This window comes from Melanotaenia boesemani, chromosome 23 (assembly GCF_017639745.1).
Source record: "Melanotaenia boesemani isolate fMelBoe1 chromosome 23, fMelBoe1.pri, whole genome shotgun sequence".
In the NCBI taxonomy this organism is placed as follows: domain Eukaryota; kingdom Metazoa; phylum Chordata; class Actinopteri; order Atheriniformes; family Melanotaeniidae; genus Melanotaenia; species Melanotaenia boesemani.
The window spans coordinates 12,340,421-12,362,954 of NC_055704.1; the positions used below are offsets into that span (position 1 = coordinate 12,340,421).

Here is a 22,534-nt window from a genome sequence, read left to right on the forward strand (position 1 = left end):
ACAAAAAAATAAATAAATATCGCACATAACGTAATTTATTTCAGTAATTGAACTTAAAAGGGAAACTACTATAATATATAGACTCATTATATGCAAAGTTAGATATTTCAAGCCATTATTTATCATTTTGATGATTATGGCTTACAGCTTATGAAAACCCAAAAATCAAAATCTCAGAATATAAGAATATCAGGTCAGGAGAGTTTGCTGGCCAATCAAGCACAGTAATCCTTGGTCATTGAACCAGGTTCTGGTTCTTTTGGCAGTGTGGGCAGGTGCCAAGTCCTGCTGGAAAATGAAGTCAGCATCTCCAAAAAGCTTTTCTGCTGAAGGAAGCATGAAGTGCTCTGAAATCTCCTGGAAGATGCTGCGTTGACTCTGGGCTTAATAAAACCCAGTGGACCAACACCGACAGATGACATGGCTCCTCATGTTAACACAGACTGTAGAAACTTCACGCTGCACAAGTGTCTTGGATGGTTTCCTCTCAATTCTTCCTCCAGACTCTGGGACCTTGATTTCCAAATGAGATGCAAACTTTGCCTCATCAGAAAAGAGCACTTTGGACCACTGCTCAACAGACCAGTTCATTTTGCCTTTAGCCCAGGTAAGATGCGTCTGACATTGTTTTGCTCAGATGCGGCTTGACAAGAGGAATATGACATTTGAAGCCCATGTCCAGGATCCATCTGTGTGTGGTGGCTCTTGAACCACTAATCCCACTCCTTGTGAAGCTTCCCAACATTTTTGAATGGCCTTTTCCTGACGATCCTCTCCAGACTGCGGACATTCCTACTGGTTGCTCCACCTTTTTCTTCCACTTTTCCTTTCCATTCAACTTTTGATTGATGTGCTTTGATACAGCACTTTGAGAGCATCCAACATATTGTGTCAGTGATGGCTGTCTGCACAACTGTCAGGTCAACAACCTTCCCAATGATTGTGAATTCTACTGAAATAGACTGAGACCACCGTCTGTCTTGTTATCAGGGCTCACTTCAAAAACATGCACCTTGATCTGGCAACTTCCACATGTGGAAAGGCTCTATAAACCCTAAAAAGCATATGGAGGTTTTAGAGCATCCTATATAGATGATCACTTTTTCAGGAAAGGTCATGCATATTTTAGCAAACAATGTTAAACTACAAATAGCATCTGTCACAACAGCATGGTTTCATAGTAGGAAAGTCCAGGTCCTGGACTGACCTCCCTACTGTTTAAACTCTTTTGGACTTGAGTCTGCACACACAGATGCTTTGGATAATATTAAGTTGTTATACAAAACACAGACAAAGAATACCAGTATGTTATTTGTTTTATTCTGTGTTACATGTGACCATAAACTTCCAGGAAGTTACAGTTGCCATGGAGATACAGTATATATATTCAGGTACTCAAATAGGAAAAAAAGCATTTGTGTGCATGGTGTGTGTAGGTATGTGTGTGGAGTGACACTGTGCACCAGTTTATGACAGTTGCATGTGGCCGATGTCAAGTAACAAGGAATAGATTCAAATAAAACCACGCGTGAATTTAAAATCAGTTTTGAAAAAACATCAAACAAGATAAGAGTCATCTAAAACCATGAGCTGAAAAACAATTCAACATAAATCCACATACAAAAGAGGAATAAATAAAACATTATTTCACAGACACAGCAACAACAGACAGCAGAGATGTTCATTCCCCTCTAAGTTTGGTGTGTTAGAGAGAGAGAAGGATGACAGAGAGGAAAAGTCTCTCTCTTCTCCTCTTTCTCCTCAGGGCAGGAATCAGCATCCAGGAACCTAAGGGTGCGTTACTATGGCGACACTGCAGGAGGGGGAGGCAAGAGCTGGGTGGGGTGGCGACCTGTGGAGTTGAGACTCATTGCTAAGGCTTTATATGGCACGTCCACACTAAAACAACCAGAGTCCCAAGTCCAGGTTCAAGCCTTACCGCCCCCCTCAAATCAGATGATTCCATCCTCTTTACTTCCTCTTCAGACTTGGACTCTATGGCTTTGTCTGTATGCTCCACATTCACCCTCCTCACATCACTCCTGACCTCCTCTGCTAAGCCCCCTCATCTACTCTAGCCCCAATCTGGCTCTAGAAGGCACTGGTTTATACTTATTTCTCCACATTCTAACATCTGGATTCTCTATTTAAGATGAGTGATGGAGGCAATGAAGATGCACAGAAACACGTGTACAGATACACTCGGGCCAGCCGGGTAACTTCCAGGGGGGGAGCGGGAGGGAGTTTCAGCTGGTTCCGACCGATGCTACCAGTCTTTACACCTGCACTGGTGTCACAAAGTTTTCATCGCTAACAGTCTGCTGACGGCGGAGGCAATCGGATATGTAAACGTCGACAAGGCTAACATCATGACAGGCGAAGAGATATACAAAATCAATGTTCATATATAGTCCTGAAGTTGGGTTTTATCTTCATTTGTTTATCAGATTATTTACTTTAACTTTAAATAGAAATGTTAACAGATAATTCATTAGAAATGCCAAATCCGGTTCGGACGTGTTGCCTTCATCCTTGAATTTAAATGAATAATTTTGGAAGCTGTTTTGGAGTTATTATCTTCTGTAAAATAAACTTAAAAATACATGTGTCAAAAGAAGAAGGCAACAAGCTGGAACCACAGTTAACAATATGCTGACAATTACAGAAACTTCTAAACTAGCAAAATCTTGAGGCCAAACATTTTTTGGAATGGGAATGTCTTGAGTACCAATCGGTTGTTTATTTCTTCTCTTTTTTTGCCAGTGTCCACAGGTATGTACAGAGCAGGCGATAGAAAGACACACAAGCTTGAAGAGAGTGGTTTTTGTGCACAGCAGATGTCTGTACTGTGAACCTTGGTGTCGAGGCGCCGAGCGCTACTCAAGAGGAGCTCTTTGCTCCTGGTGGATATTTACACAGTGAACTGGACTTAGTTCTATTCTACACACTGAGTTTGGCTGGTACTTGCGTACATTTGGAATGGTTTAATACGTTGACAGGTAGAAAACTACTTACTAAACATGTCTATTCTAATTTTAATGGTTGGAATTTGAGGCTCAAATGCGCTGGAAGAGCTGACCAGCTCAGACAGTTAAAACTGTTGGGAGTTATATGGATGATGGTTTTTGTCTGAAGTTTGTTTTTATGTTTGGAAACCATCTAATATATCAAGGCTGCACAATATCTCAAAATGTTATTGCTATTGCAATATAAATATATGGATTTGGATTGTAAGTCATATTATACAGCTCTATTCTCCTTACTTCTGCACACCTAATGCTGCTATTTGGAAAAAGTGGCATTAACTAAATAATTTAAAATAGTTTAAAATCTAACCATAGATTTTATGAGACGATATTTCTCTAAATAAGAAGCCAAAGCTGATTAGCTTAGCTTATAGGTGACAACCTATACTAACAAACTCAAAATAGACTCATTTTTTTTAGCTACATGCCTTTTAAAAGACATGAAACAACAAAAATTCCCCTTTCCAACTAATAAGTGTACATTAGGGATGCACGATAACTATCGGCCCGAACAGGAAATTATTACGTCCATCCGATAAGTCCAATATCATAATGACTTGCCCCGATAACATACTTTTGTCAGCACGGCGGTGCTGCATTCATGTGACGTTGACATAAAATGAAAAAAATATTTCTGACTGGAAATAATTCCGACTGGAAAAATGTAAGAATAACCCCTCATGTTGGAAGACAACTCGTTAAAACTCAGTCATAGTTTTGGTAGTTTTTTAAGTTGTTATCTAACCAGAAAACTGACTGAGTTACTGACTTGAACTGACATTCAGTGTATTTTTCAACATGTTACAATAGAACCGCGAACTTGAAAGGCTGTAAGCACGACTAACAAACGTGGGAATGGGGAATTTCCATCACCCCGTGAATACAGCACCACCGGCATACAGCACAGCGTGCTGACGTTTGACAACAGAGAACATGGCGTCCGTAGTGTGGGAATTCTTCAAAGATTCCGAAGAAGACAGTTCGCTGGTTATTTGTAATAACGGTTCCAAACAAGTTCCACGAGGAGGGAAAAGCAGCACGAGCTTCAATACTACAAATCTGATCAGTCACCTGCAACATAATCATCGTTTCGACGGAGTTTAGAAAGCGTATGAGGACGCCCTGGCTGCTAAAGACGCAAACAACTTAAAGCCAACCGTAAAGAAGCCATCGGGACTGACAGACATCCGTGAGGTGTTTGAGACATCCAAGAAAATTGCCAGACATGACCCACGGGCTAAGGTTATTGAAGGCTAAGAGTATTGAAGATTTAATTTTGGAAATGATGGCGCTTGACGACCAGTTCTTTACCCCTGTTGAAGACAGAGACTTTTCTCGTCTGATTCATCACTTGGAGCCACGGTTTACGGTGCCGAGCCACCGCAAAACTTGGAGCCACGGTTTACGGTGCCGAGCCACCGCTACTTTGCTTCCATCCAAGTATGATGCTACCGCCAAATGTATTCACACATTATATCAAATAGTTCTGTTTGATATCTTTAGAAAATGCTTGCGAGGCATACTAAAAGTTTTTCACTGAAAAAAAAAAAAAATCTCTTCATATAAACAGTGAAAAGTCTTTTAGGTTTGGTTGGTATTGATGTCATGATCTTAAGTGTGTTTGTTATGGTTATTAGTTATCGGTATCGGCCTTTAGTAGCGGAAGGTTATCGATATTGGTTTTAAAAAAAGTGGTTATTGAGCATCCCTAATGTACATATTTGTAGAGTGGATAATGTGCAGATTTAATTAAGATAAAATGTTGACAGGTGAGCTTTGGCTGTGCCTGTTAGGTGGGATTTTTTATCGCTACTGTCTTTATAGTGCCCAGTCTTGTCAGTCTGGCCAAGAAAGCAGTTAAACACATTTCCAATAGAGCAGCATTACAGTTCAGTTAGGTGTAAGACGAGAACCATCTCCATTTTTTTTTCATTACTAAGATTAACTATGGACTGTTCAATACAAATATCTGTTTATTTTGACGTCTGAAAGGGCAGTGATCACTGGAGTTTACAAAAATGGACAAAATCATCTTTTTTTTTAAACTTCCTTTGATGAGAGCATCAAGTTGATTGAGGGTTGACTGCAAGAGACACACAAAAATTAATTTCCAGTGCATTTGTGCCTTAAGAAAATACCGCACAAAGGGCTAATGTCCTAACCACGCTTCAGTTCGTACATAGTAGCTACAGTATACAACGTGTCAAACATCTGACATTTTTTAAACAATGACTTTGTATGCAAAAAGTGGCGTTTTATCATACAACAGAAATGACAGCTTCTATTCCTTCTGTCGCTTGTGTTGTTTCTCCTCGTGTGGAAACTCCATATCTGGTTTAAAAAAATAAAAATCACAGATTGAGCCGCTTTGCTTCCTTCACCCTTATTGTGTTTTTTGATTCCAGGAGATCTTCATGTCAAGCATAGAGACACAATGTTTGTTTAAAAAAAAAAAAAAAGGTATCTTGTTTATCTGTGTTACAATCTAAGCTGTGGTCCACGTTTCTGGTTAAAAGCATCCCTGTCATTTGAAATGTGAATCAGAGCGGTGTCACTCCATCAGAAAAAACAATAAAAACAAACGGCTAAAAAAACAAATAAAAAAAAAATGGCTGCTGCCTTTGCCTCTAACATAAAGGCAAATCGATACACTCCCGAGCAGCAGTCAAGACTTCGTCATGTCTAAATCTCACTGCTGCTCCACTCTGCTTTGTAATCTGTGGATCTCCCCCGAAGATTTGGAATGGGCTGGTAAATAAATAAATAGTTTTTAAAAAGTCTTATTTGTCCACCGATCTGAATACGAGTATATGGGTTTAATACAGACAAAGAAGAAGACAGTTGGAGGATGCCGTTGTATGCTCTTATTGGTAGAAGTCAGAGTTCAATCCTCCACTGTGAAGCCTTAAATTTCAGAGGGTTTGTGTTTATACATAAAAGGATCCCGCTCTCTGTTGCTTATGGCTGCTACTTGAAAACGTAGTTGATCAGAACCTGAAGGACGATGAGGAAAACGATGATGACGTAGTCGCGCTGCTGGAGGAAGGAGCTGCCTTCCGTCCGAGTGACTGCACGACTTCGCAGCACGGTGATGCTCCTGCAAACACACACAGCTGTGTCAGCGCTAACATATGTAGCATCACATCACGCAGATGCTACAGAGTGATTCGTACCTGTTAATGTCCTCCTGTGTCTGCTTTATAGATTCAATGGCACTTTGAAGTTCACTGAGGTCTGCACCTTTCTTCCTCAGCCGACTGTTGTGTTTGCTTTTGTGTCCTACAACAAAGTATATTTAAGGTGTTTATTATATTTTACTCAATGAGATCAAACCGTTAGATGACCCAGATGTGAAACAATGTGCTCTTTGTGTATTACCTTGCCATTCTAAGCATCCCCTTTGGCATTTTCCTCAATTTGTTAGCTGATAAACAATTCTAATGAACTTTAGAGACATTTCTCTTCTTTCCATTTCATAAACATCTGTCTCTTCTTTACTTTCACTCTGTATGTTCAACATGCTGAACTAGGATTGAATCTTTCAGTGAGGGAACTGATTGGCTGTTCAGTGCACTCAATGAGCAAACAAGATGGCTAATGACTAACTAAACAATCTCTTCTTCACTCAGTTTCACTTATTTTTCATGTTAATTTTGTTTATAGAGCGTCTGACTCTCATCTGACCTCCTTCCACATGTTTTGAGGAGTCAGAAATGGATCTTCAAAGGCAGTAATTACTTAGGAATGCATTCATTTAAGTTTTCTTGCATGGTTAGACACACATTTTAAGTTGTAATCCAGTAAAATAATAAAAAATGCCAAAGGGGTTGAATATTTTTGCAAGGTACTGCATTGAATGTAATGAATGTGTTTTCTTGTTTTTTGTGGGTGTGTTTGTATGGGAGTCTAAAGTAAATGTGTGTGGCTCACGCTCGCTGCCAGATGAGTCTTGGTGGTCCGGTTCGGGCGAAGAGCAGCCACTCTCTGGGCTCTTGGGCTTGTCACTCTTGTGTTTCCTCTTTGGCACCGTTACCTATTCACATAAATGCAAAATTACACACAAACACATAACAATAAACAGGTCAAACTAGGCTTGTGCACCACATGAGTTATGTACAAACAAATATTAGAAAAATATGGATAAAACAAAAATGTAAATTAGTGAGTCACATGCATTTACAACACTCAGCAATAACACAATCAGCTTTCAAAAGTAAGCAACCTGCCAAGAGCTGGAACCAAAAACAAAAAAATCTCAGTGACGCATGAACATTTGTGAACATCTTAGAATTTATCCATTTTTATGATCAAAAACATCCCTAACCCTAACATCAGATCAGAAGTTCTTAACTTTGATAAGGACCACATTTAACATGTTTAAAATGCATTAAAAAAGTATTTTAATCCTCAAGCTGTAGCAGTAAATGTGAAGATGAGACTGGCTGAAACGGATGTAAGCCGGGAGCTGGATTTATTCAATTAACAAGAAAAGAATAGATAAATAACTTGTTAAACCATGTCATTATAAAGCTGAGGCAGTATTTTGCTTTTTATCACTTCAACTTATTTATATGTGAGAGCTGCAAGTCAACTATTTGCCAAATACAAATACAAGAGGGGTGTTTTGCTGCCAATCAGCAAATTATTTTTAAAATTATGAATAAAATCTGTGTGTTGCATTCAGGGCTCTTCAGTAACCAGTAGTTGATTGTTGGAATATCATTATGCATTTGTGATTGCTCTGGAAGATCTGTGTGAGCTGCTCCTCACTTAACCAAATCATACACTAATGATTTTAAAAGGAGTGGACCCAGCATCTTTGATGGTGCCCAAACAGAAGCTAACAGAACCAAAGCTTGACAGCTTCAGTGGATTGGATTTTTCCATCAAGATCTCATTTGGCTGTGGCACTTGGCATGTTGTCACTTTGAACTCGCACACATGCAAAGAGAGTGAATGTTACATTGGCCAACTGAAAACAGGCTTCGTATTTAAGTCTCTAACTAGCAGCAGGTAAGTAAAAAAAAAAAACTAAACTAAAAAACCAAACCAAAGAGTTCTTTAACCAACACAACATGGAGTTAAAGAAAACGGGGGAAGAGGGGGAAGTGGCCACTATGAAGCAACCAGGTGTTGATAACAGCCTGTTGATGTGATGCTGAACCATTTTTTATTTATTTTTTTCTGGACACAGGAAATACCACTTTTAAATCTTTGTCATTAATTTAAACACTAAAGCTTTGGGCAAAAAAACCAAAACAATGAGCTAAATTACACTAAAACTATGCAGAGATGAGACAAACTGACCATTGTGGCTGAATATTATCTCTGCTCCAATAAATAGGAGATTTTCTGAACACATAGTGATTAATATTTGTTTTTTCTCTTTAGAAAAAAAACAAAAAAAAACCCAAAAAGATCTCTTTGAACAGAGCTTAGTAGCAAAGTAGAAGCGCAGACAGTTCAGCTGGAAAAGTTTAAACACTTTGAGTTTTCCAGACTGATCCAAGTCCAAATGCAACTAAACAACACCTAGTTATCAACGTACCAGCAGTGACAAAAGAAGAAAGAAAAAAGAAAGGCACAAACAGAGTAGAGGCAATGATGGTGGCATCGCAGTGATGACGACACACACACAGAAGAAGCAACGATGGAGGCGGTGCACCGGATGCTGCATGGAAGATGGCTGAGGCGGCGAGATGCTTTTTGTAAAGCACGGTTTTTCGATCGGGACAACCTACCTGGCACTTGCAATTGTCCCTCCGCGGCCCCTGGTTACTCAGACTAATAAGACTGCCAGAACGTACCATAGGGGTGCGGTGTCGGACCTTGGTCTGGATGCAGCCGTCTTTCTCGAACTGGATCAGGTCATTGAGCGGATCCCAAGGCCTTGTGCTGAGGATGTAGAGCAGAAATCAAAAGATAAAACATTCTTAAGCAAAAAAGTTTACAGTCTGACTCGAGGGTGTATTTAGCAGTTTTAACTAAATTAATCCTAATCTGCACCTTTTGCTCAAACTCTCCACCGAATTTCATGAAATTCAGTTAGATAGATTTTATATTATCCTGCTAAAAATCCTGTTCACAAAAAGCAGTCTGTACATAACCTCTGCAGTTACAGGAAGCCACCACTAGATGGCACCATGTGCACTCCAATTATCTAACTGGGAGGAAGAGGACAGAATATGTGCTGTTGTTTTGTAGATGCTAATTCACAAACTACATAATAGAAGATATTGTCGCAGGATGCACACACTCACCCTCCTGTCCTCTGTATAAAATTAATAAACCAATACAATTTCATTTCCCCTTAATGAAGGATGGCCCTGTGTTTTTTTAAGCTTAAACAGATAATAAAGGAAGCCCTGAATCTAATTTCCTTAGCTGCTATGAGTCATTTAATTTGGATATAAACTGAAAATGAGGTACAGCATCTATGCCTGCATCACTTGTCCACATAAGACTTCTGAGAAGTTTCCATTAAAATCCATATCAGTCTCAATAAAGTTAACGTATCTGGTATGCAGTTAAAATAAAAGAGGTCAATACACAGTGATATCAGGTGGTATCTGCCTGTTTACGCCACACGGGTTAAGGCAAATGTTGGCACATAAAGCAGATGTACTGAACAGCATGCTGCAGTACAGACACATGCATTCATTTAACACTCATGGGTAAACTGCTTACACTTGTTTTTATAACAGCTGCACCTGTGTGATGTCTGGCTGTACTAGCTCACAAGCAGCAGAGGAGCTACTCACTCGGCATATCTGTAATGCCACTCCCCGGTAACGGGGTCCTGCTCAAACAGCCTGGGGACCCACTCCTCGCATTTGGCTTTGCGCTCGCGGGCCGACTTCCTCTGGGCTTCCTCCAGAATGAACTTCTCGTTGGTAGCCTCGGTTTGGTCCTTGTTGTTGATGGCTCGCGTCACGTGCTGCCACAGTCTGGTTGATTAGAATAAAGGACATTTACATGGTTAAAAAACAGGGACAAGACTCTATGGGAGAAATAAAAAAAAAAAACTACATCGGCAGCTATAAAAACACACCTCTCTGACTCGAACTCGCCCTGCTCCTCTGGTGGGACCGTGTAGCGCGTCAGCCTGTTCTGTCTCAGGTCTGGTGTGGGGTTCCAGAAAGTGTCCACCATCCCAGTCTTCTTGTCATTGATAAAAATCTCGCTGTCCTGTGAGAGGAAAATAAAGTTTGTTTTTGTTTTTTTTTACTGCTAGCACTATAAAGTGTTCAAGTAGTAATCATAATCACATGAGGAGAATGAGTCTTACCCAGTGTCCCTCTAACGTAGCCAACACCTCCTTTCCCAACTTGATCTTTCCTGAGATCTGATTGACACAGTCGCTGCTGCCAAGGAATGGCTGAAGGCAAGACGGAAGAAAAGAGATGGACACAAGCAAAAGGGAGAAGCAAGGGGAGACAAGCAGGAGGGATTTAAAGGAGGGGGAAATATATGGACACACACATTTTACTAGCTGCATTTATGAAGTTCCTGTTACTCATTTTTCTGAGCTTTTGCATCTGTTTTATTGCCTCATTTCAGCTCTGACTTCCCCATGTCAGCTTGTTCTAATGTTAAAAATAACCCACAAATAATAAAATATGTAAATACAACACAGGCATGTATAAAATAAATGCTTGAACGGCACGCTACTGTTGTAAAGCTATCGGTTTTTTGGTTTGTCCGTCACTTTACACTGACCCAAAGATCATTCAAACATAAGAAAGGCACACAAGAAATAAACCACTCAATAAAAAGAAAAGTAAGCTTAAAACATATTCTCATTAAATCTTTATTGTATCTAACGTGGTGTTGCCCTGTTTGTTCCATCCTAAACATACCTGTCGCTGATTCATGATGTGATAATAGAGATGAGGATGGTGGGGGGTAGGATATTTTTTAGGGAGGATAAAGGAGTGGAATGGTGGAGATGTTGATGGTGGGAAGTGAGAAATTCAGAAAAAAAACAATTATTAACAAGTTCCCTCTCTTCATTAGTTTACACTGAAGGTCTTACCTGATGAAAAGCAGCCTAACACTATCAGCTACTCCTATCTAAATACAAAGCTTCTAATTAAAAAGAAAATTAAAGTTATACCTTTAGTTTAAACTCCAGCTGAGCGCTGTAGCCTGTTTTCTCACATGCAATGGTGATCTGACCACCCAGCTCCAGGGTCATGGTTCCATACAGTATACCTAACAGACGCAAAAAAAAAAAAGGGACAACTGGTTAACTCCAAAACCAGCTTAAAAAGCCATAAAAACACTCAACAATTGTTTTTGGCTGATCTGCAGCTTTTAAAATCCTAAACCATCTGAAAAGTATACATGAACACAACAGCATGAATGATCCGTGTTGAGAAGGATGCTTTCTGACCTTTACAGTGCGCGTAGGGCATATTCATGATATAGTCCTCTCCTCGGTTCAGGAAGGTGAGGCGAGCCTCTCCGTCTAATATGGCTGACAGGGAGTTTCCTAGAAGGAAAACAAAATGAACAATTAGGCCTCAGTGGATAGAGGGATTAAAACCGTCAAGTATAAGAGGGTGTGTATGTTTGTACCGTAGAACTTGGACTTGGCAAGGATGCTGCCGCTGAGGCAGAATCCGTCTTTCCTGTTGCTAACATAGAGGGCTGACACGGGTGGATGGTGGGACACCTGAAGAGATCATTTAAATCAGTCAACAACTGATTGGACATAAAAATTCATTGACAGCATTAGTTGGATGATGAGTTACTGGATACCTGCTCTGCGATGTAGAAGGTCTTGCTGTTCGTCTTCGTATGGAACCACATGCAGCGGAACGTCTCTCCAATAATGGGGTTGTAAGGCTTTTTTAACCCCTGTGAATTAAACATAAAAAAGCGTCACATTTATAAAAATCTATTGTGCACCAACATAAATAACAACCCAACATGGACATGGCTGCACTGACCTTTGGCTTTTTGTAAAACCCAGAGATGTACCATTTCACCACCTTCTTCATCCGGTTGTAGGCATTCTCTTCAATTGCAGCTCTGAAATAGAAATCTCAGCTTAGACTGATGCTCCCCTTTAACACCAACTGTTTAGCCAACAGGAATTTTAATTGTAGAGGTAAAGATCAAAATGATAATGCAGGTATTTTGGAAACTGGAAATACCAATAATCATATTTGCCAAATATTCAACTATTCCTCCAATTAACAGAAAGGATGAAGAGAATGTGAAGGCCTTACTCTGAGAGGAAGTCTGCGTGGTAGTAGTAGTCAGACAGTTTATCCAGGAAGGATCTTGGCTCCAGGATAAAAGTGGGCAGAACAACCTTGGACAGATCCATGCCAGGTCGAACTTGCTTCAGCAGGGTCCAGATCAGGGATTTATTCTCCTCTGATACCGTTTCTGTCTGGGCTGCCTCGCCAGCCTGAATGCACAGACGTGGAAAACAGATATGTTTTAAATAACGTTTTCTCCAGGTAGCCAATAGCCTCTAAAACAACTACTTCCATGGTTAAACTGACACAAGCTATCTGAGGCTGCTAACTTCCTTTTGACAGAGAACTTTTTGCCTAAACCTCAGCAAGTGTTTAATTAATGAGCGGATTGTCTCAGATTTCATCAGTATGGAAATCTTTGTCAGCGTTTCATGGTTCTTATCTCCGCACGCTTAGAGACATCAACACAAATCAAACCATACACACCGTGATCAAACACCATCCATGTTTCCGCATCAATAGCCTCAGCAGAATGAGATGTTAATTTATTCTCATTAATCAAAAAACCTGATAAAAAAAACTCTTTTGATGGTGATTTAATCTAAGATTAAGATCAAAACAGCAGCAAAAATACTGAGATTATCTCCTAAAGCAACAATCATATCTCATCTTCTTTTAGCTAAGATTACCAAGATTCAAAACTATTACAGTTAACTATTTATCCCGTACCTCCCCCAACTCCTCATGGGATTGTTCCAGGTATGGGGTTTCCCGTAGATGTTCATTGGGGTCCAGGTCGACGTACGAGTCATCTTGGCGCTCTGATGTGTCGCTGTCACTCTCCTCGCTCTTTTCCAGGCCTTCTGGATCAGACTCTTCGTGGTCCTGTTCTCCCTCTCGGTCTGATTTGTCCGAGTAGAGATCGGGGTCTTTCAAATGGTCACTGTCATTAAACCTGGAAGAGGAAGAGAGGGGGATGGGGTGCAAAGACATTTACTATGAAAAGTTGCACTAAAAAACAAAGAGAGAGGTAGTGTAAAAAGAAAGAAAAAAAAACTTTGACGGAGAATACAACTATAATTTATTTAATTTATTTCTGCCACTTACTGGAAACCATGCATGTTGTGAGCTCTGAGAAGGCTGTAAAAATTAATGGAGTGCTCTCCACTCGTGGATACTGTGCTCATGTCCTCCTTCCCCTCACGGATCATGGTCCTCTTCAGCAGGCTGGAGCACTTCAGGGCCAGCTCTAAGGCGTCCATCCAGCACCGACCTGCAAAGCAAAAGACATCTGATTAACAAAGTGGGAATAAAAGAAGCAAAAATGCATTCATATTCTAACATAGCACAGTAATGCAAAATGTAACAGCTTGGTGGATTACAAAACTAGTTTTAATCTATAGTAAAAATATTCCACAATGTAAGACAAGCAAGAACTGTGCAGGAGGAGATCTGAGCCAGATTTATTGTTGTTTATTGGAGGAGAGTACTTTAACTGGCTGATATTTGCCCTGCTGATTGCATCATTATGGCAGAGCCAACAACTGGAGAAATTCAATGACAACCTGGAATCTTGAACTAGAAAAAAATCATGCAACTGAAACTTTGAGCAGCCTTTGCTGCTGTGTGCTTCACTACATTTATTTATGACCATTTGTTCATCCACATGCTCACAGGATAGTAAATGAGCTCTCCCAGCTGTTTGCACACAAAAACACCAGAGATGTTCAGGATAATGTGTGAGGAATTTGATCTGGTCCTTTTCCCACAGCTGCTGTTTACACAAGCAGCAGGACATTTTATGTTGAAAAAATGATTCTCAGCTGGAAATACAAGGGATGGCCATGAGTCTGTAATGCAGAGGGGGCAGAGCATGGTCCACAATAATACTGTGGAAACTGCAGGGCTTTTCCACAGCAAACATGCATCTATTTTTAAATCCCAGCTGCTTTCAGTGCACAAACAACAACATCAACAAAAAAAGGCTTTAGTTGTGCTTCACTGTTTTAGCACCATGGACAGAGACTCAGTGGACAAGGAGACGCTGGGATTTATGTTTCAGCACCACGGACAGAGACAAAGCGAGCGTGGATTCTGATTGCTCACCACAGTAGGTACAATGCATGTATGTCTATTTGTTCTTTTTAATTCTTCAGTGTTTTCCCGTCTTCACGTGATACACGGACATTAGCTTGTGTACACCACCAGTCAAAAGTTTGGACACACTGTCCCATTAGATTTAATGGGGAAAGTGTGTCTTTTGACTTTTGACTGGTACTGTATGTGGTGGGATATGTGATAACAACTACTGTAACTTAATGCCAGAGCCGGAGAAAAAGCTGTGAATGACAGCCTCTCTCTTACCATCAGACTCCGAGGCAGCACGGAAGATGAGGTGGCTGCTGGGTAATGGCTGCGTGATGGAGCCCACTGCTTCTCCTTTAGGACCCTGATGACAAGAAGAGACAGATGGAGAAAATAGACGTTAAAAACCAAGATGGATGATACATCTATTTTCTGTCACTTCTCAGATCTGCAGATCTCAGATTGTTTTAAAAAGTTTTTATTTTCTCCTCATGTCACTTGCAATGTTTCAATTTCTTCTTTCAGTTAATAACATTAATAATGTTAATCGTGTACATCTGCAAATAAAGTGTACACACACACAGTGGTGTTATTATGGAAATCAGAATTTGCATAATTACGAGGGCACAGATGCAGAACGAGTAAAAAGCTTGTAGTGGAAGTGAAGAGGGTGAATGGAGGAGCTGTAATGTAACACACAGACCTCTTCTAATAACAAAAACAAACTCAATGACACTCGTGAGGTCAGCGATGAATACAACATCGCAGCTGGAGTGGACTATTGAACACAGCGGAAAATACAGGAATAATTGGAACATGTCATATGCCAAATATGGAAATTTCCACAGTTTTCTCTACATTTATAGTAATTTCAGCTTTCCATTTTTCCTCTGTTTCCAGTTCAAAATAAATAGTATAGATAGCTATAGGCAAGCAATTAATTAGTTGATGTTTTCTATATACAGATTATTATATTATTGTAATTCAGTTCAATAAATGTACAATGAAAGATAACTATAGTTAAAGCTCCAGGTGTTTGTGTAGTAATGTATCTGATATATCTACATCTAGTCTGCATATTCTGACCTTAACAGCCCAGATGGACTGCTCTAGCGGGTGAAAGAGCTTGAAGCAGAAGCCGTCCTTCTTGGAGGGCCTTTCGATCAGCTCGCAGGCATTGAGCAGCACCGTTCCCACCCATTGTCCATTTTTGTGGGTTTTATAGATGAGGAGGACACCAGGTTTCAGGACACACCACAACTTGGTCCAGCTCTTTAGAGTGCCCCGGATCTGGAGAAATGTGGTCACAGAGAAAAGCAAGGTCATGTAAAACCCTTCAACCAATGAGAAGCAATTAAAACTGTCCAACAAATCGGCATGAAAGCTGGTAAAAAAAAAACAAAACTATATGTATAATATGTCTTCTTATCCGGTTTATTTCAGTAAAAGAAAAGTAATAAGACACACACACAGCAGAAAGAAATACTGATGTGAGCCCCCCCACCTTTAGCCAGTCAGCCATAACAATAACAGAAGGATCTGTGATGGTGCTGAGCAGCTCCTTGGTCGCCCGCTTCTTTTCTTCCCTGTAATTCTTCTTCTGCACCTGCAGACAACACAGAGGGATGAACAATGCAAAGAACAATCTGCACAACTGTGAATATTCACTTTCCACACATGGCTTCTCCCTGAACTTCATTTGGTGTTGTGAAATAAAACTCTGTAATGTCTCTGCTAAAATAATACCTTCCAACTCTGGAGAGAGGTATCGTGTAAAATTTATGTCCCATTTAAATTTTCATTTTGCACTGTGGTGATGCTGGTGCATTACATGAATTTTACAGTGAGTACTGTACAGTAAAATAAGAAGAGTTGACAGGCATGGAACACCCTGCATGAAAGTGTATTTTTATGTCTCATGGTGCCTGTTCTGAGAATTAGCGTCCGGATGTGTGAGACTTAAGCTGCTTTAAGCTCGCTTACCTTGAGGGACTCCTTCTTGGTGAGCTTTCCTCCGGACGTCGACACATCCTTGTCTGAGCCATTGTACAGCTTTGTTTCAGACTGTGAATACGCAGCAGGAAGAAAGAGCAGCAAATTAGAACTGATTCACCTTCCTATGATGTCTCATCAATATCCGCTTTCTTAAAATTGAATTATGTCCAGCTCAGTAAAACAACTCGCAAAGGAAGCATTTTTATTATGAGGATCATAGCATCCGATAAATGACTATATTTTACACAGTGTTTCCTTTTAATGACTGTTATGCGCCTTAATGTTATTTCTCCTCTTGTTTTTTTCCTATATGACAATTAGTATTTAAAAGCCCTAATCCAGGATTGATTCTCGTAGTCAGCTCCAGCTGCTCCTTTATTCCATCTAGCAGTATGTTTGATTGTACTGGTGCAGGAATCACCTGCATCTGCTGCTATAAAAGTGCATACAGTTTGGTAATGAGTGTGATTTTCAACTATCTCAGCTAAAAAAAAAAAAAAGTGGTGGTCATACATGTGATAGTACTTTTTATATCAGAGTGCAAAAATGATACTTGAACCAAAAGAAAACTGAATAGTATTTGTGTAATATGATGTGATGCATTCATAGCATAATTACATCAAAAGTGTGCAGCATGGAAAATAATAACAGGAATTGAAACTTCAAAGTGAACAGCAAACTAGTGGACATATTAATACACACCATAGTGAATAGCCCATCCATAATGCACCAGGTATCATAGTCTGGAATCTTTTGCATAATGTGGCTTATTGTGAACTCTGCAGGTGCCTTTAGCCACGATCTGGTTTTACTGAGTTGTTTTCATTGTAATCACTTGCTTGTTAGTTTAGTCTGTAATTAATCTTCTATTCTGCAAATGTTATCATAGGCACGTTTTCCTCGTGTATTGGTTTTAAACAAGCTCAGGCACTTGTTTAGTTCTTCGCTGGTATATTTTATCAAGGTTTCTCAATCAATCATTCCCAACGAGTTGAGAGCATGTGCTTCAAGTTGTAAATCTTTTTTTTCCTGTCAAGTAACCAAACATACTGGCAGAAACTTGCCCTGTTCTAACCGTCTAATCCTGAGTAGAAAACTATGACACGTCGGATAGCAATGATCCGAACAAGGACAGAGAGATGAGTGGTTGGACACAAAATGTTGTTGGTTGTCATGGTACGATGGCGACAACGCTGAAACGGTCTGTTTAAGTTTAAAATAACCAGCAGTTCATTATGGAAGAAAAAAAACACAGAAGCTCTGCAGAGCTAACCATTCTTATAAACCTGAAGCAGGCCTGCAGCTGGACTACGTCTAACAGTAATTCTTTTACAAGAGCATGATATTCACTGAACTGTCTTATTTGACAGATTGTGTAACACACCGAGGTCTCGCTGTATTGCAGCTGTCAGAAAGAGGCTCATCTGTTGTCAGTATGAGGCAAGCTTCTTGTTTTGTGTTTGTAGTGGAAAAACAATGACAAATAGCAGACACAATGTAAAGAGCATTCAAATCTATACAGTCTCATCAGCAGACTTGTGAATCCAAACAAAAATTTCAAAGGATTTCCATCTCTGCTGTGACTCAGACACCCACTTTTGCACAGACAAACAAGACAGATAAACGAGACGGGCCTCCTCCACACTGAGCTAACTTGAAAGAAGGGAGGGGTTATAATTCTGGTTGATTAATGTTTGATGTAGCACAGTGTGTGTGATGCATGAGTCATCTCAATGTAGGCTTTCTTATGCCTGAGGCAAAAAGAGGAAGAAAAAAAAAAAAAGGAAAGGAGACGTGCAGCAATTCTCATTTACAACACACATTAAAACCTAGAGTCATTTCTTCTCAGCCATCACAGCACATCAGGTAAGCACTTTTCCTTACCTTGCTCTTGGATATGGAATTTGAGTCCTCTTTTAAAGGCAGAGGCAAGAGCTCCTCCTTCCCTCTCTCGAAACCTGGGAGAAAAACAGGAAATGCTCAGTCCATCAGTGTCTCCCTGGAGGACATTGTTTCTGCTTCAACCTACCAAAATGAACCAGTTTTTGTTTAGTTTTGTTTTTTCCCCAGCAGATACTGACCCAGATCAACATTTTCCATCAGTGTTTTTAGCAAACAGATGCAGTGTAAACAAGTAATGAGGAGGAAAGGGATTATTCCACACCTTTCCACATCTCTAATCCTGTGATTTTTGCAGCGCCAACCTGCCTCTGAAATTGTCAGGAGGAGTGTTTGGATTAAATCTGTGTCACATGAAGGGAAAATATTCTGGCAACTGAATAATAGTTTTATAATTTGAACTACTCGAATATTAAAAACAACATATTCAGCTTCAGAAAAGAAGGGTTAAATGAATTGTTATTTACATCCTGATGAGAACAAACTAAATTATTTTAAGACTTCTGAAGAAAACTGAATATGCAGAAAAAATAATGTGATTTATCTGGTTTAATTAGACCTTATAAAGACCCTTAATAAGACCCTCTTATTGGCTGTATAGTAAACAGTAATGTGCAGTTTTTTATGTTAAACCAGAAGACATAAGGAGGAATATAGGTTTTTATTTCGTTGCAAACCACTGATAAAGCAAAATCACAAATAAATTTCTCAGAAAAAGATTCTCAAGGCAACAATTTAATTATCTGACAGCTGATTATAGATTTTGCTCCACTTGTGTGCCTCCTCACACACTTGTCCAAATGTCTGACCTGACAACTGGAATCACATTACAGGAGCACATTGTCCTTGGGTGCAACTGGAAACAAACCACAGTCTGAAAGGCAACAAGCTGCCACCTGCTGCAAGCGTCTGATCTAAACTGAGCCCAACAGAGGAAAAGTGAATCTGAAACAAAGAATATTCAACTAAGAAAATCCCAAAACGACCAGGTGAAGATGCAAAAAGGACTATGAACATGAGATGAATGTTAATAGAATATGTTAGAGGGGACCCAAACCAGAAAGAAACATTTCATCCACTTCAACCATTTACTCAAAATCAAGCAACAGATTCTCCCGCTGAGGTCCCAGCAGTTGGTGACACTTTTGGTGGCTTTAAGCTGACAGAGACTGTAAATTTTTCATAGCTGACCACAGATCAGTATTCAGCTGAGAGAGTGAAGGAGCCACTGCAGAGTTTTCTTTCCAAACGTGATGTTTGTCATCCAGAACAGAGAGGGTGGGAGAGCTGCAGCAAATGGCAGCAGTTCAGACTCAAGACACAAATTACTTGGCTATCCATTAGCGATCAAACAAGCTGTGCTCTGTTGAACCTTATGTGATGCAGACATCGTGGCTGCTGGATATTTAATGGATTTCTTACTGAATTTTTTTTTTTTAATTAACCTATCTTCATTTTTTAGTAAAATCTTTTAGCAGCTGCCTTAAAAAATCTTTTCATCCTGGTGTTGCATTAAATGTTAACAACAGCAATACAGAGAAATGACAAAGCCAGGAGTGTGTTTTTGTCTTAAGGGGATCTACTCTGAGAAACTTGTCATGTCTTGAAACACTTTTCACCCCAAAGATATCTTCCAAAGATAAACAAAGGGTGCATCTGCAGGTCAACGACTATTTTGAAAACATTCCTCTTGAAAGCATTAATGAGTGGTAGTCTCACTCTATTTTACCTAGCCCTTCCATAAAAATGACTAGAATTCATGCCCTTAAAGTGAAGTTTTGCAGTGGAAACAATTTCCTTGTCTACTTTAATACAGCTCCATTTTATAATTTTAATCAGTGTCCAGTCTGTTAACATCACAACAGGAAGACTGTTTATGTTTTCCACATCAACACGGAAGCACTGAATGAGATACTGTGTGCAAGAAGAAAGCAGACGCCTGTAACTGCCTTCCTGTTTCCTGTTTTTTTGAACGTCTATGCTTTAAAGTAGCCTTAATTTCAATGGTACATTATTTTGACTGTTTGTGGTGCATCTTCAAGGGAACTTCATCTGGAAAACAACTTCCCTTTAAGCCTGATCCGCCTTTATAAGAGCTGAAAAAATTGCAGACATACTATTAAAAACCTAAAAATAAAAAAGGACAATGGTTAGTTCACATCCACGATACTGTTGCTTTAATCCAATTTATGTCACGTTATGTGACACTGAGCTCTTAAAGAAAAATGAAAGTTGTTGTTAGAATAAATAAAGTGTCATGTTAAACTAGAATTTGTTCAAATCAGCTCTGATTGGTCATTTCCAATCATATTGAAACACAATTTTATACATCTCTCAAAAATCAGAGGTATAAATTAAGAATTTTAACATGAGACTATATTATATCATTTCAATGGATGACAATGAACAATTTGATTCGATTTGAGTCAGGAGCCAGCAAGATACGAGACGATATCACACGCTGATTTAACAATAACAATCACTTATACTCACATCAAATCACAAAACATAAACAGACCTTGTGAATATCAAACTATAAGCTTATGTTACAATAAGACACTTTGATTGTTAAAACAAAGCTAATGTCAGATGTTCTGTCCTATGCACCCACACATGACTACTGTTTGAATGATATTTATAGTTTGGATCGACACAGTTGAATCGCTGATTTAATGTATTGATGCAGATTTTGTTACACCCCCCATTTCAAACAGATAAGTTATACTTCATATTAGGACTAGGCGATATAACAAATATACTTGATTTAAGCATCTACATGTGATTTTCTTTGTAGTTTAACTTCTCTCACTCACAGCTGACAGGCAGCTCACTCCTCCACCCATCTAGGAAACCCTGCTAGTTAACGAGTGTTAACTAGCCAAATATGGGACGCCTTATAAATAACTACAATGACAAGATATTCTAATCGTTCATCTTTCGAGTTCCCCAGTTCTTAGTACACTGGAGCAGGAGAACCTTTCCAGCTGCTTCTCACTGGAGAGTAAATGTTTCCACCCTGGGAACTTTTAAAAATGCAGATGTTTGTCTTTTGTCGCATAGTTGATGCAACATAATTTTCAACGCACATGTCTCTACAAGTCATGCACGACACAGCTTGTAGGGACATGTCATTGTGTAAATAAGAAAACACCAGGCTTTTCATTTTTATTATAAAAGGACAAAATATAAACCTGTTCAAGGGAAAAGGGGATCCAAAAAAGATAGCTAAAGTTGAGTTTATTGTGATTTATTTTTCCTTTTTACAGTGTCTTTTTATTTATGATAATGTTGAATTCAGCAGTTACAATGTTATAGAGAAGATTTCAAACACTGACACATTGTGTAGCTGGATGAAGCCAAAGAAATATCGCTTAGACCTACTTCATATCAAAACGTATTTACAGTTCTGTCAACTGGCTGCAATGGAGGAGTATTACTACAACATCAGATTTTAGTGTTGTACAATTTCCTCTTAGATTATCCCCTTAAGTTTCTTTTTTTTTAGAAACAAGGATGAACTGGCAAATATCTTCAATTTTTTTGCTACTCTCATATAGCTAATGGCGACATTAGAGCTGACAGATGCCACAGGAGCTGACTGAGGTCAGAGTCTAGTCTCCGATCAAAGACCTGCTTTTTCATCCACTCATCGATTAATCCAAAATCAATGTGGCTTTTTTCCCCCGAACACTGAAGTCATAGCATTGCCTCTGACATATCCACTGTCTTTCATCCTGGCAGACTTTGTATTAAAAGTTGACCTTTGAGCCAACATCTTCAATTACCTGCATTTACATTTCTCCTCAATCTACAATTACTCGTCTAAGCGAAGTGCTTTATGACTGATGGGAAGGTCGTCCTTCTTAAAAGCGCCGTTTTAATGTAGAGAAAATAGATCAGCAACATGTTATGTTATTAATCCTTCAAAGCTACTTGTAAGGGCTTCAAAACTGAAGTACCATATATGCATGAGTGGTTGGAAAAAACAACATTTCACAGAAATCCAACATCCGACAAGAAACACATCTCTAAATCGTGTTCTTACTATATGTGTGGGTTTGTGTGTACAGCTTAAGTTGTAGGTGAATCACATCCCACTGCAGACTTACGTTTCCCTTTAAAAAAAAAAAACTGCAATGATCTCACTGCATCAAAGATTACAGACCGGGGAGAGGAAGTAATGAAGGGACTTAAACAGCAAGGAGACAGGAAAAGCTGCATGCTGTTAACTGAATCTTTTCCACATTTATAATCTCCCTTGCAGAGTGAAAACAGTCTGCATCAACAGAAGCATGATGTGCATCAAGGGAGAAAATA

The 22,534-nt window shown here is 39.4% G+C and overlaps 1 protein-coding gene across 5 annotated transcripts in view; it reads right to left on the minus strand.

Annotated features, from left to right (window-relative positions):
* Positions 1-1,298: 1,298 nt before the first annotated feature.
* The window catches only part of osbpl8 (oxysterol binding protein-like 8), a 77,165-nt gene continuing 55,929 nt past the window's right edge, over positions 1,299-22,534 (minus strand). For 3 of the 5 annotated variants that reach the window (XM_041978039.1, XM_041978037.1, XM_041978041.1), the window contains 20 exons: positions 18,203-18,276; positions 16,307-16,387; positions 15,828-15,929; positions 15,410-15,613; positions 14,603-14,687; positions 13,346-13,511; positions 12,968-13,193; positions 12,263-12,447; positions 11,981-12,062; positions 11,790-11,888; positions 11,607-11,703; positions 11,422-11,520; positions 11,143-11,240; positions 10,315-10,404; positions 10,078-10,214; positions 9,788-9,973; positions 8,768-8,921; positions 6,957-7,059; positions 6,200-6,305; positions 1,299-6,123 (listed from right to left, as the gene is read on the minus strand). In XM_041978039.1, the coding sequence (XP_041833973.1) occupies positions 5,994-6,123; positions 6,200-6,305; positions 6,957-7,059; positions 8,768-8,921; positions 9,788-9,973; positions 10,078-10,214; positions 10,315-10,404; positions 11,143-11,240; positions 11,422-11,520; positions 11,607-11,703; positions 11,790-11,888; positions 11,981-12,062; positions 12,263-12,447; positions 12,968-13,193; positions 13,346-13,511; positions 14,603-14,687; positions 15,410-15,613; positions 15,828-15,929; positions 16,307-16,387; positions 18,203-18,276 (2,504 nt within the window). In that variant the 3' untranslated portion in view covers positions 1,299-5,993. The remainder of the gene's footprint in view (positions 6,124-6,199; positions 6,306-6,956; positions 7,060-8,767; positions 8,922-9,787; positions 9,974-10,077; positions 10,215-10,314; positions 10,405-11,142; positions 11,241-11,421; positions 11,521-11,606; positions 11,704-11,789; positions 11,889-11,980; positions 12,063-12,262; positions 12,448-12,967; positions 13,194-13,345; positions 13,512-14,602; positions 14,688-15,409; positions 15,614-15,827; positions 15,930-16,306; positions 16,388-18,202; positions 18,277-22,534) is intronic. The other 2 variants (XM_041978040.1, XM_041978042.1) reach the window with 1 other exon arrangement.